General features: G+C 51.1%; 1 protein-coding gene across 1 annotated transcript in view; it reads left to right on the forward strand.

Moving 5' to 3' along the window:
• CPPED1 (calcineurin like phosphoesterase domain containing 1) overlaps nt 1-17763 on the forward strand; it is a 110209-nt gene that overhangs the window by 14244 nt on the left and 78202 nt on the right. The window contains exon 2 of the mRNA XM_017342463.4: nt 10868-11086. Within this exon, the coding sequence (XP_017197952.3) occupies nt 10868-11086 (219 nt within the window). The remainder of the gene's footprint in view (nt 1-10867; nt 11087-17763) is intronic.

Raw genomic sequence — 17763 nt, forward strand, 5'->3', positions numbered from 1 at the left:
TGGGGGGTGGGGGACGTGGAGGAGGGGCTGTGGACAATAGGGGGTGTTGTACTTGGGAAGCTCTGACCTGCAGTGACACACAAGCCCAGGATCTGCAGGTTGATGGACCAGGGGTAATGGTGGCAGACCAAGGGACATCTGAGAAGGAGCCAGTCTTGGAGAAGCAATGATGAAGTCGTTTGTGAAAGGTTAAATGTGAGGTGTTCACAGGACGAGCTGGGAGCTGGGACAAGTTCGGGGAACACACCACGTTCTACTTAGTTCTGTGGATTTCCCGTCAAATGCAGAAGTGTGCCCACCCCAGTGTTCTGAAATCAGGTGTAACTTAGCGTCAGATAAATTAACAGGGGCCAAGCCTTGTGCTCTTTGGTATTCGTACGGAGTGATGATGTGTTATTCTAACGATAGTTTTGTTAATTACACTGCATGGCTTGTATTTGCCATTTTTAACTCTAAAAGGCAAACCAGCTTTAGAAAATGTGATTTTTCTTTATCCAAGGTAAGAAAGCAGTGTACGTCATGAATTACATGAGGTTGCATAGACATGGCAGGTTTAGCGCACAGTGAGGGCACAGGGGCCAGCATTAGGTGTGATGTGACGTGGCCGACTCCCCAAGGCCTTTTCCTCCCACGGAGCCGTTTGCTCTTGGGGGTACATTTGTGATAGTCAATCAGTGATTAACCAGTGAAAGTGACAGAATTTCTAATACTTGGTCTGTATTAAAAAGTCAGCTTCCGGCTGGCGCCGCACCTCAGTAGGCTAATCCTCCGCTTGCGGCGCCGGCACACCAGGTTCTAGTCCCGATCGGGGCGCTGGATTCTGTCCCGGTTGCCCCTCTTCCAGGCCAGCTCTCTGCTCTCTGCTGTGGCCCGGGAGTGCAGTGGATGGCCCAAGTGCTTGGGCCCTGCACCCCATGGGAGACCAGGATAAGCACCTGGCTCCTGGCTTCAGATTAGCACAATGCGCCAGCCGCAGCACACCAGCCGCGGTGGCCATTGGAGGGTGAACCAACGGCAAAAAAGGAAGACCTTTCTCTCTGTCTCTCTCTGTCACTGTCCACTCTGCCTGTCAAAAAAAAAAAAAAAAAAAAAAAAAAAAGTCAGCTTCCATCAGCAATCAACAAATATACCCAAAAGGTGTAATAAAAATGAGCGAGAACAAACATATTTTAGGGACAAATCCGAGAAAGCATTTAGTGACGGTGGAAGTGCAAACAAAGAGTCGTTGGAATTGGAATGTCTTTCAGGAGGGCTCTGTGCATGTGCACAGTCTGTCTCACAGGAAGCATCCGTGCTAAGGCCTGGAGTGAATTCTTTAAGATCCGTCTCCCTGTGCTGATGTGTGGCTTCTCGGGATGTTTCGGGATGACTCGGAGACCTTTTCTCTCCATCACCTTCTGTCTGTCCTGCCACCCCCCCCAATCCATTGTCCATGTATCTCATTTGTGAAAGATGATTTCCATGACAGTGTCTGATCAGCTGAAATTTGGAGGTGGCTAAACCTTGTTTCTGTATGACCAATGAATCATCTACCTTGATTGCTTTCCTTTCTTTCTCTCTCTGTGTCTTAGATTTACTTATTTGAACCGTAGAGTTGCAGAGAGAGAGAGAGAGAGAGAGAGATTTAGAGATCTCTCCCCAGATGGCTGTAACAGCCAGGGCTTTTCCAGGCTGAAGCCGGGAGCCAGAAGCTCCATCCATGTCTCCTACATGGTTGGCAGGGGCCCAAGTACTTCAGCCGTCACCTGCAGCTTTCCAGCCACATTGTCAGGGAGCTGGATTGGAAGTGGAGCAGCCAGGACTCAAACCGGTTCTCCCATCTGGGATGCCGGCATTGCAAATGGTGGCTTAATCCACAGCACAACAGCTCTGGTCTTGAGCTCTCCTTCTTTCCAAGACCAATTTTCCCTTTGAAAGTATTTTTATGTTAATTTTCAAAATTGATGTAGAAAGCCATGGTAACTCAGAAGTTGCTTTTTCTGGCTTTTCCTTTGGACAGACATAGGCTCTCGCAGCTGGATCGGTCTCCTATGTCATCTTACCTGGGGATCACCTGCCCTGAGCCAGGGACCCTGTGGTGGAGTTGGCAAAGTTGGGACATGGTCATGCCCTTCAGCCTTTGTCCCATCTCCATCCATTCATTTGTCTTTGTCGGCTTCCTCTCCCTTGCCTCCCAGCAAAATTGGAAGGGTTCGGGTTGATGAGGGCTGGGCTTTGCAGATGCCTGCAGGGGCCAGGTGTGGACTGGGTCAAGTTCGAGTGCACAGGACCCTTGTGAAGGGGTAGCTCCTGTACAGCCCCAGCCAACTCCTTGGCACAGTGCAGCCCCGTTTTCCAAGGGAATCCAGAAAGCCAGGCATATATGTAAAACTCATGAATTAAAATCTACATATTTTACATTTTAAATATGTAATATCTATTTTTAAAATTATACAATATATAATTAGAATCTGCATGTATTTATATTTTCAACTGTTGGCAACAAATTAAAAACTTTAACGAACACCGTGTGGGCCCAGCAAGCAGGTCTGCTAGCAGGACCTTGGGCTTGTAATGTCTGGAGCCCCAGCCTGTGCCCTTAGAGTCAGCCCTGTGCCCTGTTCTGTGGGCGGGGACTGTGACCAGCACAGGTACAGCGGAAGGCACTGAGCCTCACCTGCCTTGCCCTGGTCTCCGTCATCTTATTTACCCAGATGCTCCGTTTGGAGACAAAAATGCCTGCATCGAGGGGGACAGCTTGCGGGCTGCCCAGGGCACCTGCCATCTTCCCAGCTCTTGGGGAGAAGCTGCTGCTCATTAACTGTGTGAACTTGCGCTTGAGCCGTTACCAAGACACCACGCACACTCCAGCCAGGCCCCAGTAGCCCTCTTTGGTCAGACGAGAGGCTGGTGAAGGCAGGCGTTTGGCCTAAGGTGCCCCTGTGCTGGGTGGGAGCACCAGCTTCAATCCCTGCCTCTAGCTCCCTGCTCATACAGACCCTGGGAGGCAGCAGGTGATTGGCGCCTGCCACCCATGTGGGAGACTCGGATAGGGTTCTGGCTCCTGGTTTCAGCCTGGCCCAGCCCTGGCTGTTGTGGGATTTGGGGAGTGAACTGGATAAAAGTGTTTCTGCTCTCACTTTTTCTCTTGCTCTCTCCCTGCCTTCCACATAAACTTTTTTTTTTTTTTTTAAGTGAAAGGCTCGTTAAGGTAACTGAGAATCCTGCCAGTGCTTTGGGTGGGAAAGTTGGGCTCCTGTGAGTTCAGCTTTTTGGTCTCCCACAGTAGTGGGGGCAGTGCAGGGGGAGGAGTTGCAATAAAAGGGCGTGCTGAGCTGGTCCTGGAAGGGCGCACACAGACACAGATGTGCAGTTGACTGAGGTGAGATGGGTGTGCGAGGCCAGGCCTTGGTTTTGTGTGAGGAGCAGTGGCAGGGCTTTGGGGGTGGGGGGCAGTGATCCTTCCTCCTGGAGTTGGTCCCCGAGATGAGCTGGACGAGACACTTGATGGTGACGAAGAGAAGTCAGCGATAGCTGTGCAGTGTCAGTTTCAATATCTCATTACCCCTGAGTGTGGCTGTCATTTGCTGTTTTTTTTTTTTTAAGTATTTTTTTAAAAGATTTATTTACTTATTTGAAAGAGAGAGAAGGAGTGACAGAGAGAGAGAGAGGTAGGGACGGAGGGAAGGAGGGGTCTTCCATCCGATGGTTCACTCCCCAGTTGGCTGCAATGGCCAGAGCTGAGCTGATCAGAAGCCAGGAGCCAGGAGCTTCTTCCGGGTCTCACACGCAGGTGCAGGGGCCCAAGGACTAGGCCCGTCTTCTACTGCTTGCTGGCTTTCTTAAAACTCGATTCCATGCTGCGAGCTGCCATATTAGAGACACCCACCTGGCAAAGACCTGAGCTTGGCCCCTGGTCAGTAGCCAGCAAGAAAACTGGCACCCTAGTCCCACAGCCCACAGAGGAGCTAAATCCTGCAGCAGCTACACCAGTGAGCCCGGAAGCATCTGGGCGTTCGCAGCAGGCCTCAGCGTGAGCTAGCACTTTGTTTGGCAGCTGGTGAGAGACCCGAGCAGAGGCTGAGCCCAGCCAGGCCAGAACCCACAGAAACGATGAGATACTAATTGCAGGCTTTGAGTCAGATCTGTCACGGTTTGTTGCATAGTGACAGGCATATGCATTTTTTTTTTAAATTTACCTTAAAAAATTAAATTTGGGGCCAGTGTTGTGGTGCAGCAGGTTAGTTTGCCATCTGCACTCCTGCATCCCATACGAGCACTGGTTCAAGTCCCAGCTGCTCCATTTCCCATCCAACTCCCTGCTAATATACCTGAGAAAGCAGTGGAAAATGGCCCAAGTGCTTGGGCCCCTGCCGCCCACGTGGGAGACCCATATGGAGATCCAGGCTCCTGGCTTTGGTTTAGCCCAACCCTGGCCATTGTAGCCATTTGGGGAGTGAACCAGGAGATGGAAGGTCTCTCTCTCTCTCTCTCTCTCTCTCTCTCTGTGCCTCTCCATCTCTCTCTGTAGTCTCGCCTTCAAATAAATGAATAAATCTTTAAAAAAAAGTAAAAAAAAATTTTTTTAACAAAAAATAAAATTCACTGGGGACATTGTTACTGATGGCCAGTGTGAGGGTTTTAGCTACATGAATGCGTATTTTCCTGTGCATAGCACACGTCCTAGAGACATCATCTGGAGCTTCGTGTTTTGGTCCCTTCTGGATCAGAAATGAAGTCTTCCTGTAATAACTCACTTTGTCAGCCATTCTACAGGTAATTGCTTTGTCTCAAAATTTGACCTCATTCTTATCAGAGACATCACTTAGGGTCCTTGACTGGGTTCTTTTATCGGTTTTGGAAGAACGAGATCTTTCTCTGGGCTTTTGAAAATGCACGTGTGTGTCCCACACACACTCATGCACTGTGCCGGGTGCTCTCGTTGAGCACGGCCAACGCTTGTGCAATGCAGAGTGTCAGGACTCACTGGTTAGTAACACGCTCCTGATTAAGTTCTTTGTCTTCGAGGAATCTTGACGTGGTTTTGAAAGGCTCTTTAAAGGGTGATAATTAGTCATCGGTAATACTGAAGCATGAACTGCGCAGGCAGGCTCCTAAAAATGAACAGGACAATACGAAATTCGGCCACTAACCTAACAATAATGGAAGACCCTTTGAGGGTCATTTCAGGTCAGGGAAGCAGAAGGCAGTGTGCACCTGTTTCTTACCCAGCATGCCGAGGTCCCAGCCTGCAGAGTCCCTTGATGGGTGCAGGCCAGCGCATCTCAAACTCAGCTGTGCACACGTCACCTAGGATTCCTGCAAATGTGGGTTCTGACCCGGGAGTTCTGGGTCAGGGCCGAGCTTGTGCCTTGCAGATACTCTCCCAGGTGCTGCTGCTGCTGTTGGTCCACGACCAGCTTGGGAGGAGACCAGCGCCCGGCCACCGCCTGGCATCCCTCCTGCCCCTCTCCCACTCCGTGGGTGAGCAGAGCTGCTCCTTAACCAGGGTTGTCAGGCAGTTACTGGCTAACTGGGTGGTCTCTTGTTTAAGCTCTTTATCTGGGGTAGTTACGGAAGAAAGTGGATCCCTCGGTAATGCCAAGTGCTCTCGCGGTGTGTCAGGTGCTTCGGGCATGTGCCTCAGTTTATCCACACCTCCAACTGCCAGGACGGCACCCCCGGAGGGTCTCAGGAGAAGCTGCCTGTGCCGGGGACAGACACTCGTTCGGCCCTGGAAGGCGTGGCGCCCCACGCTTGCTCTGCCTCTTGTAGGTGCCAGGTGACTAACGCCCAGGACCTGTTCTGATGGTCAGAACTAAGGTTCCAGATGGTATGGACTAAGGTGAAATAATTCAATGTCAGTATCATGACAGAGTCACTGTTATGATGTAAAAAGCTAGATGTAGAGGGGCGAGAGAAGTATGCATTTACAAAAGATTCCTCCTCCCGCCACAAAGCATTATGGGCCCCAACCGGGTTTATAAAAAATGAAGATCGACCAAACACTGCTTCTGCTGCAAAACTCACATACACAGGTGTTTCCTTTTTGTTTGGTTTTCTTTGGTTTGATTTTGTAATTTTAGCTCCCACATATAAAGGAGAACACGCGAGAAGTATTTGTCTTTCTGTGCCTGGCTTCTGTCCCTCAATGTGGTGTGCTCCAGTTCCAACCATTTTGATGCACATGGTAAAATTTCATTCTTTTTCTTAGCTAAATAATATTCCATTTTCTTTATCCATTCATCTGAGATGGGCACTTGGGTTGATTCCATAGTTTGGTGGTTGTGAACAGTGCTGCTAGAAACATGGTGGTGCAGGTATCTCTTTGACACACTGTGTTCACGTCTTGGGTGTATACCCAGTAGTGAGGTTGCTGGGCCATATGCCAGCTCTATTTCTAGTTTTTTAAGAAACCTCAGCACTTCACAGAGGCTGCGCTAATTTGCGTTCCCACCACCAGTGTTAAGGGTTTTCCCCGTTCTCTACATGCTCACCAACATTTGTTACTGTCTCTTTGATAATAGCCGTTCTGACAGGGGTGAGGTGATACCTCATCGTGATTCTCATTTGCATTTCCATGATAACTACTGACACTGAGCATTTTTTTCGTATATTTTTTGGCCATTTGTATTTCTTAGAATTCTCTACAGAGGTCCTTTGCCCATTTCTTAACTGAATTGATTGTTTTTTGTTGTTTTTTTGAGTTGCTGATATAGTCTGAGTGTCAATCCTTTATCAGATAAGCAGCTTGCACGTATTTTTCCTATTCTGCAAGATGTCTTCATCTAACCCAGCCTGGATTAACACTAAGACCAAGGAGCCAGCATTGTGGTGCAGCAGGCTAAGCCTCGCTTGTGGCACCAGCATCCCATATTGGAACAGCAGGCAGTTTGAGTCCTGTCCACTCTGCTTCCCATCCAGCCCCCTGCTGATGCACCTGGGACAGCAGCAGATGATGGCCCAAGTACTTTGGTCCCTGTCACCCAGGTGGCAGACCGGATAGAGTTCCTGTCCCCTGGCTTCAGCCGGGCCCAGCCCCGGCTGTTGGGAGTATTTGGGTGGTGAAATAGTGGAAGGAAGTTCTCTCTTCTCTGTCTCTCCCCCTCTCTCTGTCACCATGCCTTTCAAATAAATAAATAATCCGAATTTTTTTTAAATGAAGACCAAAGCCCACCGTCAGCCTCGGTGATGGTGCTTTGGGGAACGGAAGGCCCAGAGTGAACAAGCTACCATGTTAGGTGGGGAGTGGGGGTCGTGTGTCGCTGCGCGGACCTCTCCTGTGTCAGGGCGAGTCTGAGTATTTTGTACCTTGTAACAACACTGAATTTCTGTCTGTGTTCTGACTAAGCAAACAAGTAATGAAAGATTTATTTTAATACCTCCAGGGACTATTGACGTTCTGAGACTGTGACTATTTGTCATAGGAAACGGTGGAAACATTCGCTGCAGGGCGCTGTGTCTAACTCCACTGTGGAAGGGTGACTTACGCCGCAGCCCCGGGGCGCCCATCGCCTCCCTGATCTGGTGCTGATTAATTTACCCACTTTAAAAAGGCCCCGCAAAGGCCTCAGACATAGGAAGGGAGCTCAAAGCATTCATCAATGTAAGAAGGTCATTGTTCAAGTAAAGTAAGTGAGTGTTGCTAACAATTCACTTGCAGACACAAAGCGGCATCTCCGTTTCTGTCCTGACACCACGCTCAGCTCTCTGGGAAGTCTTCCTGATCCGTAGGCATCTGAGCACCCTGAAGTGCAGCGCCTGGAATCCCCAGACCTGTAGCTCACGGTTAGCGTCGGGCGTGCGGGCGCAGCCTGCCTGGGTTCTGCGGGCGCAGCCTCCGCCGAGGCGTCTCCAGGGGATGCGGCCGTGCCAGCACACCTGATTAAGCTGTTGCCTGTGACACCTGCATGCCCAGGCAGAGTGCTGGGTTGGCCGGTCCTGGCTGCTCTGCTTCTGATCCAGGTTCCTGCTGATGAGAAAGGCAGGGATGAGGGATGACCCAGGTGCTTGAATCTCTGACACCCACAGGAGACCCAGGTGGAGTTTTTGGCTCCTGGCTTTGGTGTGTCCCAGCCTCAGAAGTAGAAGGTGCTTGAGGAGTGAACCAGTGGATGGCAGATCCCGACCACCACTCTGTGTGTGTGTGTGTGTGTGTGTGTGTGTGTGTGACTCTGCATTTCAGACAAATATTTAAAACAAGCTTCTTTAAATGGCATCACTGAGGGCTGGGGTCTTACCTAAAAGCTGGACAAGGGGGAATCCTATTCCAGGTCCACTCAGGGCTGATGGCAGAGCCCTCCAGGCCATGCCAACTCTGCCAGAGAAGGTGCTGAGAGAGAGAGAAAACAAGAACTTTGTCTTCTTCTAGTGTTTTCTCTCAAAGGACATCCATCATGTGCTCTGCCGATTAGAAGCAGTTGCCAGACCCACCCACACGCGGGGAGGGGTCACACAGGATGTGAGCCTCTCCAGGCGGGGGATCTGGTCAAATGCATGTGGAGTCCGTCGGTCATGTCGCATCACTGTCCTTGGCAGTGAGACGCAGGCACTGAGGTCTCCTGTTGACCTCATTCAGGCTGAGTTCCAGTTGGTTGTGACTTTTTTTTAAATGAAAGACATAGTGATGGGGAGAGGGGGGAGATGTCTTTCATATGCTGGTTCACTCCCTAAATGCCTGCAACAGAGAGAGCTAGGCCAGGCTGAAACCAGGAACCAAGGACTCCCTCCGGGTCTCCCATGGGGGTGTCAGTGGCCCAAGCACTTGAGCCATCATCTGCCCCCGAGGGTGCATGAGCAGGAAGCCAGAGGAGAAGCAGAGTAGCCAGGATTGGAACCAGCACTCCACGGGGCATGCGGTGTCCCAGGGGACAGGGTACCCCACTGCACCACAGCACCCACCCAGGCTGTGCCCTGATTGCCAGTCCGAGCCGGAGGCTGCGAACTGGTGGGTTCCTGTTGCCTGTGCCGTTGGTCCTAGAAAGCGTGAAGCAGCTTTGTCTGTTCACTTGTTTTCTAAAATTCTGAGAACCGAAATGAAGACGGGAAAGCAGTGAAGCAGAGATGTGCTCTCAGGTGATGGAGAGCCGGCGTGGGTGGCTGGGCAGTGGCCACAGAGTCTAAAAAGGTCACAGCCAGCTCCTTCGTGCCCTCGGATCTCAGCTTAAATATCACCTCCCTGGCCGTCTGGCCCACACAGGCCAGCGCCTCACTCAGCATCGTCTGTGTAGCCTCTAGGACTCGCTGTCTCTACTCCGCCTATTTCCTGGTGTTTGTCTCTCTCTTCCCCACAAGAACAAAGCCCCAGGAGGATGGGGACCTCCTCTCAGTCGTCACGTGCGTGCATCGGCATCGGCGCCTCGTGCAGGGCGCCCCACAAAGCAGGCACTTAGAAAACGCGACACACGAATGATGCAAACACGTGGACGTGCAGTGACTCCAGCGAGCTTTCTGGGAATCACCGCATCACCGCGATGTTCAAAGGAGGTGCCATCAATACATCAGTCTGTTTAAAAAAAATGACGAAAACAAAAGGCAAACGCAGGATTGGGGGTCACTCTTGTCCTTGCCATCAAGTCCCTGGATGACCATTCGGAAAACCGCGCCACGTTCCCTCCGGGTGTAAACAAGGGGACTGAGGGTCGGAGGTCCTTGGGGCTGTGCTTCCTGCCCGGGCAGTGAGGGTCCCGATCCCACTCAGGAAGAGTGACTGTTTCTTGGGTTTTCACTGAAAAGGCGCCACGTAAGACCGTGGTCCAAGAGAAGAAGCTTTGATGGCCGGCGCCGCGGCTCACTAGGCTAATCCTCCGCCTAGCGGCGCCGGCACACCGGGTTCTAGTCCCGGTCGGGGCGCCGGATTCTGTCCCGGTTGCCCCTCTTCCAGGCCAGCCCTCTGCTGTGGCCAGGGAGTGCAGTGGAGGATGGCCCAGGTGCTTGGGCCCTGCACCCCATGGGAGACCAGGAAAAGCACCTGGCTCCTGGCTCCTGCCATCGGATCAGCGCGGTGCGCTGGCTGCAGCCAGCCGCGGCGGCCATTGGAGGGTGAACCAACGGCAAAGGAAGACCTTTCTCTCTGTCTCTCTCTCTCACTGTCCACTCTGCCTGTCAAAAAAAATAAAAAATAAATAAATAAATAAAAAAAAAAAAAGGAAGAAGAAGCTTTGAGACCCACTCATGTCCCTTCCAGCCTGCAGGCACCAGCCCTGGTCAGGACAGAGGCCGGGGCTCACGCCGCTTCAGCCCAGCAGAACCAGTGGGAAGACCGAGCTGGGTGGAGTCCGTTCCGGGGACCAGAGCCCTTTCTGAGACCCCAAGGAGTCCCCTCCCCTCACTGTCTCTCTCCCTTTTCCACGTCCGCTCACTCCTTGCCGCGTTTCCCACCAGATAGCCAAGTTGCATCATTAAAATTCTGCAGCCTCCCCTGAGACAGGGCGCATGGTGCCCCTGAGCCTGGCAGGAAAGATCTGTGTGCGCCTTACCTCGTCATTTAAATAGACTTTCTGGCAGCATTCGATTCTTGGTGTTTTCATTTCTAATTACAGAGCTATTCTATCGCACATGAACATGCTCTGTACCGTGGCGTCCTCTTCGGCTCCGCGCTTCTCGTTGGCCTTCTCGCTTTGAAGCTAGCAGCTGGGTTTTGGGCCTGCCGCGGCCCACGTGTTTCCTCCTGGCCTCTGGGAATCACCAGGTCCCAGGCATAATTAGTATAAATCAAAATCCGCCAGACGGGGACAGGCCAATGGGTATGTTTGAGCAGCAGCTTATTAAAATGACCTACTTAATTTAAGAAAAATATTGTATCCGCTTGCATGGTAACCTGGATGCATTTCCCTGACAGATTTCTGTAATATTTTCCTCACCCCTTCCTCCATTTTTTTTTTTTAAGAGAAAGAAAAGGAATGGCAAGGCCCGTTCTACTTCCTGCAAGGTGCAGACCCGCAGTTTGGGCTGATGAAGGCCTGGTCCACCGGGAACTGTGACAGCGGCGGTGACGAGTGGGGACAGGAGCTCCGTCTCACTGAGCAAGCCGTCCAGGCCATCAACCGGCTGGACCCCAAGCCCAAGTTCTTTGTGCTGTGCGGAGACCTGGTCCACGCCATGCCGGGTAAGCCTGGGGTCGCCGCCTGTGACCTTCTTGTCTCCTTGAGCCCCTGGGGCCCGGGTCTCAGCAGGGAAGAAGGAAATGATGGTCCCCCCAAGATGTCTCTGTTTGGTAACAGCTCACTGCTTCCCTCCGTGACGGCTGCAGGATCACTGAGCAGCAGCGAACGCACGCTCGTTTTATATTTAGAATTTGGCAAGATTAATCACAGTAATTAGGCAGAGCCTCAGTTCTGATGAGCCGAGCTCAGTATGAAAAATGGAACCCCCTCCACCCCCCCCACCCGGTTCACCTTTCTGCACTTGCAGGGATGAACTTGAACCATTTCCAGATACCACATCCCTAAATGCAGTCCTCTCTCCTCTCCCCTCGTCTTACACTTTTCTTTGCTCCCCCATTTGTTGGTGCTTTTTCAGTTGCAATCAAGAAATCCAACTTAGATTAAGTTTTTTTTTTTTTTTTTTTTTTTTAAGTCCAGGGGTGATCTGGGATTCAGGCACAGCTGGATCCAGGGGATCAGAAGTTGTCCTCAGAGTTTGATTTCTCTGTCCCTGGGCTCTGTGTGACTTCATTTGCAGGCAGGCTCCCCCTAGGTAGTGGCTCCCAAGACTCCCACTCTGTTCCCTTCTTACGGAAAACAAGAGAGAGAGAACACCTATGCTTGTCAGTGCAGAGTCTCAGCCCAACCCTCCTGTGGCTCTCCAAGTCCGCTCCCCTGCAAGCAGGTGACCTGAAGACGTGCAGGGAATGTGAAGATACCAGATGCTTTCTGAACTCTCTTCCTTCCCTCTCCCCCATGAGCAAGAATCAGCCAGTGGGAGGTGCACCTGCCTGTCAGGGCGGCAGAGCCAGCTCCTGCCTGTGTCTCTCTCGGCATAGTGGACGAGAGGTGAGCTCAGGACCATTGCAGAAAACCCGGCCCGGGGTGTTCGCTTGCGTCTGGCTTCACCTGTGTACGCTAGGACTCGAGTCTTGCTGTGATTTCCAACTCTGTTAGAAGCCGCAGCGCTCTGCAGGCAGCCTGCATGGGTGGATTCCTCCCCACCGGGCTGGCTTGTCTGGCAGCCTGTTTATCCAGAATAAAACCCAGAATGGAGATGTGAGAACAGGAAAAGGGCAGCCCAGAACTGCTCTCTCTGCAGCCTGCGGAGCATAAGAGTGAGGGAGGCCCCCAGACTGCCCCCACGCCCCAGTCTCCGTTTACCCCGCACCAAGGGCCTGTGCCGTTTGTGGACTGTACCTGCAGCACCCAGTGACGTCCTCCATGCTCATGCTCCTGTCTTGGCACTGGGTTTTCTTTTTTAATGGGTTTTATTTATTTGTTTGTTTGAAAGGCAGAGTGACAGAATGGGAAAGACAGAGAGATCTTCCATGCATTGACTCACGCCCCAAATGGCCGCAACAGCCAGGCTGGCCCAGGTCAAAGCCCGGAGCCTGGAATTCCATCCTGGTCTCCCATGTGGGTGGCTTGGACCTAAGTACTGAGGTCATCTTGTGCTGCCTTCCCAGGCACATTAGCAGGGTGCTGGGTTGGAGGGAGAGCAGCTGGGACTCCAACCACCGCGCAGGCCCCTGGCCAGCCAATGAAGCTGCTACCAGAAAGTCTGCTTGGCCATTGGCCAGTTTCTCTGGGATCCCATCGTCCCGTCTGCATACTGGCCAGAGCTCTCACTCTGGACCACACAGTGAGCCAATCTGGGCTCTCATTGGCCACTTGCAAATAAGATTCCAAATTTGACATCTTTCTGTCCAGTGGTTTCTTTTCTTTGGAAACAGGGTATCACAGAGCTCACTAGAATTATATAACATGTTCTTGTAAGATGTTTACCGACTTGTTCTGAATTATGTTAATGCATTCAGCCATATTTCAAAATCAGGCTTAAAAAAAGCCTTCCGTGTGATTACACTGCTTCTGAAATAAAACATACTGAACATAAGTGAATTAAAAGATACCATTTTGATGCTCGGTCCCGCCAGTTGGTCAGCAGACCTTGCAAGTGTGAGCTGGCAAACTCCTGAATGTATATTTTCTATGCAGTGTGACTGGAGCAGAGTCATCCTCTCTTCTGAGGGTCTGGACTGTCCAGTGGGGTTGGAACTGAGCCAGGGAGAGACTGTAACTGTGATGGATACTGTGGCCCGAGTCGGAACAGAACTCTGAAAACTGGTTACCATGTTTTAATATGCAGTAAGTGGCTTCCCTCTCATTTAGCTCATACGCAGACACCAGAAAAGTAATTATTTGCTTTTGAGTGCTTAGCACATTGTTAATTATCAAATGCACATATTAATAGGCAAACAAAATCAGAAAGCATGCCTCTAATTCTGTCATAAATAGTATCTTGGGCCAAGTAGATTTAAGTTCAACATAGAAGAAAACAGCCTTCAGAGTAATGCTTTTTTAAATGAAAGTGATCAGATGACACTTTCCCATTATAAATATTCATCATAATATTTGTTCGTGCACACATGCTCATTGGGTGCAAATTAAGTGCCAGTTACAGCGCTAGATGCTGTGGGTGTGGACAAGGAGGTGGGAGAGTATCTGTGGAGCTTAGAGGCTGGTGAGGGAAATGCAGAGTTGTGGATACTAGGAAGAGTCACGGGTACGAGGGCCACAGGGACATGCTTAAGAAATGCAAGCTGTTGGCCAGCTCTGTGGCTCACTAGGCTAATCCTCCGCCTGCAGCACCGGCACACCGGGTTCTATTCCCAGTCGGGGTGCCAGATTCTGTCCCGGTTGCCTCTCTTCCAGGCCAGTTCTCTGCTGTGGTCTGGGAGGGCAGTGGAGGATGGCCCAGGTCCTTGGGCCCTGCACCCGCATGGGAGACCAGGAGAAGCACCTGGCTCCTGGCTTCGGATCAGCATGGTGCGCCGGCCGCAGCGGCCATTGGAGGGTGAACCAACGGTAAAGGAAGACCTTTCTCTATCTCTCTCTCACTGTCTACTCTGCCTGTCAAAAAAAAAAAAAAAAAATGAAAGAAAGAAACACAGGTTTTCATTCTGTTATCTTTGTATTATCGTTTTTGTTTTCTTGGTATTTTGGCTATCCTAATTTTTTTTTTAACTTATTTTATTTACTTGAAAGCCAGAGTGCGGAGAGAGGGCGAGACAGAGAGTAAATGAGATCTCCTATCTGCTGGTTCACTCTCCAAATGGCTGCAATGGCCAGGGCTGACCAGTCTGAAGCCAGGATCCTGGAACTCTTTCCAGGCCTCCCAGGTGGGTGGCAGGGGCTCATGTAATTGGGGCGTCGTCCACTACCTTCCTAGGCACATTAGCAGGGAGCTGGGTCAGAAGTGGAGTAGCCAGGTTTCGAACCAGTGCTCTGATAGGGGGTGCTGGCATCGCTCATGGCAGCTTAGCCCCCTGTGCCACAGTGCCATACCAATCTTGGTATTTTATTATTTTGTAAACCCTCTCTGTGGCACAGGGCACATTGCAAGTAGCCAATGAAAACACAGACAGATACTGAGACCACTGATCTTCAGTCCTGCACTCTTAATCCCAGGGTAATTTTTGTGGATGTTACTGGTGTTGATGATAGTGTCTTGTTAGATTCCGAAGTTCAGATGAGGGGCTGACAGATCGGGATGTGCTGCTACAGTGGAGAATGCAAGAGATTCCTCGGAGCTTGGAACAGTTTGTCACTAACACACACGTGTCCATCCCCCTTCAGGGAAAATTGCTGTAGCCGTGGGGCCAGTATCGTGGTTCAGCAGGTTAAGCTGCTTACACTGCCAGCATCCCATATCAGAGCACCGATTGGAGTCCTCCTGGCTGCCCACTTCCAATCCAGCTTCCTGGGAAAGCAGCAGACGATGGCCCAAATACTTGGGGCCCTGCCACCCACGTGGGAGAACCAGATGGAATTCCTGGCTCCTGGCTTTGGCCAAGCCCAGCCATTTTGGCCATTTGGGGAATAAACTAGCAGATGGAAGATCTGTGTGTATATGTGTGTGTGTGTACCTCTCTCTTATCACTCTGCCTTTCAAATAAATCAACAAATTTTTAAAATTTTCCGTAACCAAACCAAACAGACGATTCAGCATGAGTTCTTCCCTTGACAGGAAGTTTCCTGGAAGAGTTCTTTGTGTGCTGACCTCCTGCAGGGACTTCAGGAGCGCCTCTCCTCTGTAAAGGGAGGCCCCTGGGTTAGCCCGGTTTATGGGGGGGGGGTTAGTTTCCTGTTGCTACTGCACACTCCTGACAGCAGCACACACTTGCGCTCCCCAGTGCTGGAGATCAGAAGTCCAGCCTGGGTCTGGGGGGCCACGTTCCTTCAGCTTCTAGAGGCTGCTTCGTATCTTGACTGGTGGCCACTTCCTGCATTTTCAAAGCCAGCAGCCCGGCATCTTCTCTCCCCCCTCTGACCACTGCTCCATCCTCTGCCGTTCTCTGTGTTACTCTGATAATGACCCTTGTGATGACCCTGGGCTTACCCAGGACAATCTTGCCATGTCAGATCCTTCACTTAATCACATTGCAGACTCCTGTCCTGCCATGGAAGACGACTGGTCCATAATTTTTGGGAATTTAGATGTGGCTGTCTTCAGTGTGTGGGGGTGGCAGGTGGGGGCCATTATTTGGCTGACCGCAGCTGCCATGGGATGGAATTCAGGGTCCTGTGCTGCCAGTCTGCCTACTCCTTGTGGTTCTTGCAAACGAGGTGTCATTCCTACTTCCGTTTTGGTGGTGGGAAACTGGACGGGAGCAGTGAAGCTCTTCCCCCAGTGCTACTCAGCCAGCAGGGGGTTGGCTCAAGTTCATCTGTGTTCAGACCTCGCACACATCCTACTGTAGCCTCGCTCCCCCAGAGTGGGGCACCGGATCAGCTGCAGAGCCTGCGAAAGTGCAGGATCTTCACCCCACCCAGAGCTGGCGAATCAGAGGCAGCAGTTTAACCAGATCCCCGGGGAATCGTAGGGAATCTAAGGTCTGGGAAACAGTAGGCAGAAATGTGCAGGGCGCCTCAGGAGCGCCAGACGTGGTTCGTGGATTTGGGTCATGTACGTGTGTCCCTTCCCTGCCATCCCACAATTCAGGAAGCTCTGAAAACAAAGGGTTTTTTGGTTGGTTGTTTGTTTTGCTTAAGTCTGAAACGGACTTGGCTGGCAGCACAGTTGCCATGAGCTGACACAAGGCTGTTTATGATCTTTATGAATCCTGTTTAGTGAGAATATTTGTTTGTTCTGCTAGGGAAATACCGCTGGATGCCATTGCAGGGTGCAGCTGTGGCCTTGCTCCAGGTGTTGTGTAATTGTGCTGTGTGCTGCATACTAGCATTCTCAAGTTTGAGGATCTCCACGTTTCGCAGGAGCTGTGGCCCAGATGGCTGTGCATTAAACCTAGGGCTCTACAGCATTGCTGCCTGGGGATGTGTAGTGGAAGGAAGCTTTCTTCATGGCAAGCAGAGGCTTCCCCCGCGTTCTCATGGAATGCAACTCCCCACGTTCACGTGTACACGTGCATTGCACGGGAACCACAGTGTAGCTGCAAAGTTAACATGGTCCCAGACGTCTCGTGGTTGAACCACGGGGACCATTCCTCCAGGGAGCAAAGTGTCTCCACTTGGAAATAGAATTGGACTCTGAAATGCTTCTGACAAATTGCGGGAAACGGTGCATACACGGAGGTGATGTTTGCTACAGATAAAGGCAGACTAATACACTTCAGTGGGTGATTTAGATTTTCAATCCTGATGAGAACCTACTCACATATTACTTGTATAATTTTTAAGATTTAATGAAATAATAAGACAGATCCATATCTACATATCTACCCTAGTTTGCTTAGTCTAAGAGATCAGAACGCAAAAAAAAAAAAAAAGTAATTGCCTGTCTCCACATTTCCAGATCCCTTATTTCCAGGTGCAGCAAACTTGGGTCTGCTTTGGTCATTGATGCACAGGCCTTTAGCATAGTACTTGACACAGAGGGGATGCTTGATTCATATATCTCTCCTGGGTGCCTACTATGCGCTGGTGACTTGCTAAGGACTTCCTTCCTGGTGACTTCCCTACCTTAATGTAGGGAAGGCCTGGGATTCTGTAGCTACAGCTCCAAAAGGCAGGAGAGGAGAGAGAACTGATGGGTGGTTACGAATGGGAGATGTGGGGCTGGCGCCATGGCTCACTAGGTTAATCCTCCATCTGCGGCACCAGCATCCCATATGGGCACCAGTTCTAGTCCCGGTTGCTGTTCTTCTTGCAGTCCAGCTCTCTGCTGTGGCCCAGGAAGGCAGTGGAGGATGGCCTAAGTGCTTGGCCCCCTGCACCCGCATGGGAGACCAGAAAGAAGCACCTGGCTCCTGGCTTTGGATTGGCATTGCTGCAGCTGTAGCGGCCATTTGGGGAGTGAACCGACAGAAGGAAGACCTTTCTGTCTCTCTCTCTCACTGTCTATAACTCTACCTGTCAAAAAAAAAAAAAAAAAAAGAATGGGAGATGTGGGGCTGGCACTGTGCAATAGCAGATGAAGCTGCTGCCTGCAGTGCCAGCATCCCATATGGGTGCCAGTTCAAATCCCAGCTACTCCACTTCTGATCCAGCTCTCTGCTATGGCCTGGGAAAGCAGTATCAAAATGGCCTAAGTCCTTGGGCCCCTGCACCTACATGGGAGACTTGGAAGAAGCTCCTGGCTCCTGGCTCCTGGCTTTGAATTGGCTCAGCTCCAGCCATT

The sequence above is a fragment of the Oryctolagus cuniculus genome, chromosome 19, assembly GCF_051225735.1.
Source record: "Oryctolagus cuniculus isolate XC-2025 breed Fujian yellow rabbit chromosome 19, ASM5122573v1, whole genome shotgun sequence".
NCBI classification, from domain to species: Eukaryota; Metazoa; Chordata; class Mammalia; order Lagomorpha; family Leporidae; genus Oryctolagus; species Oryctolagus cuniculus.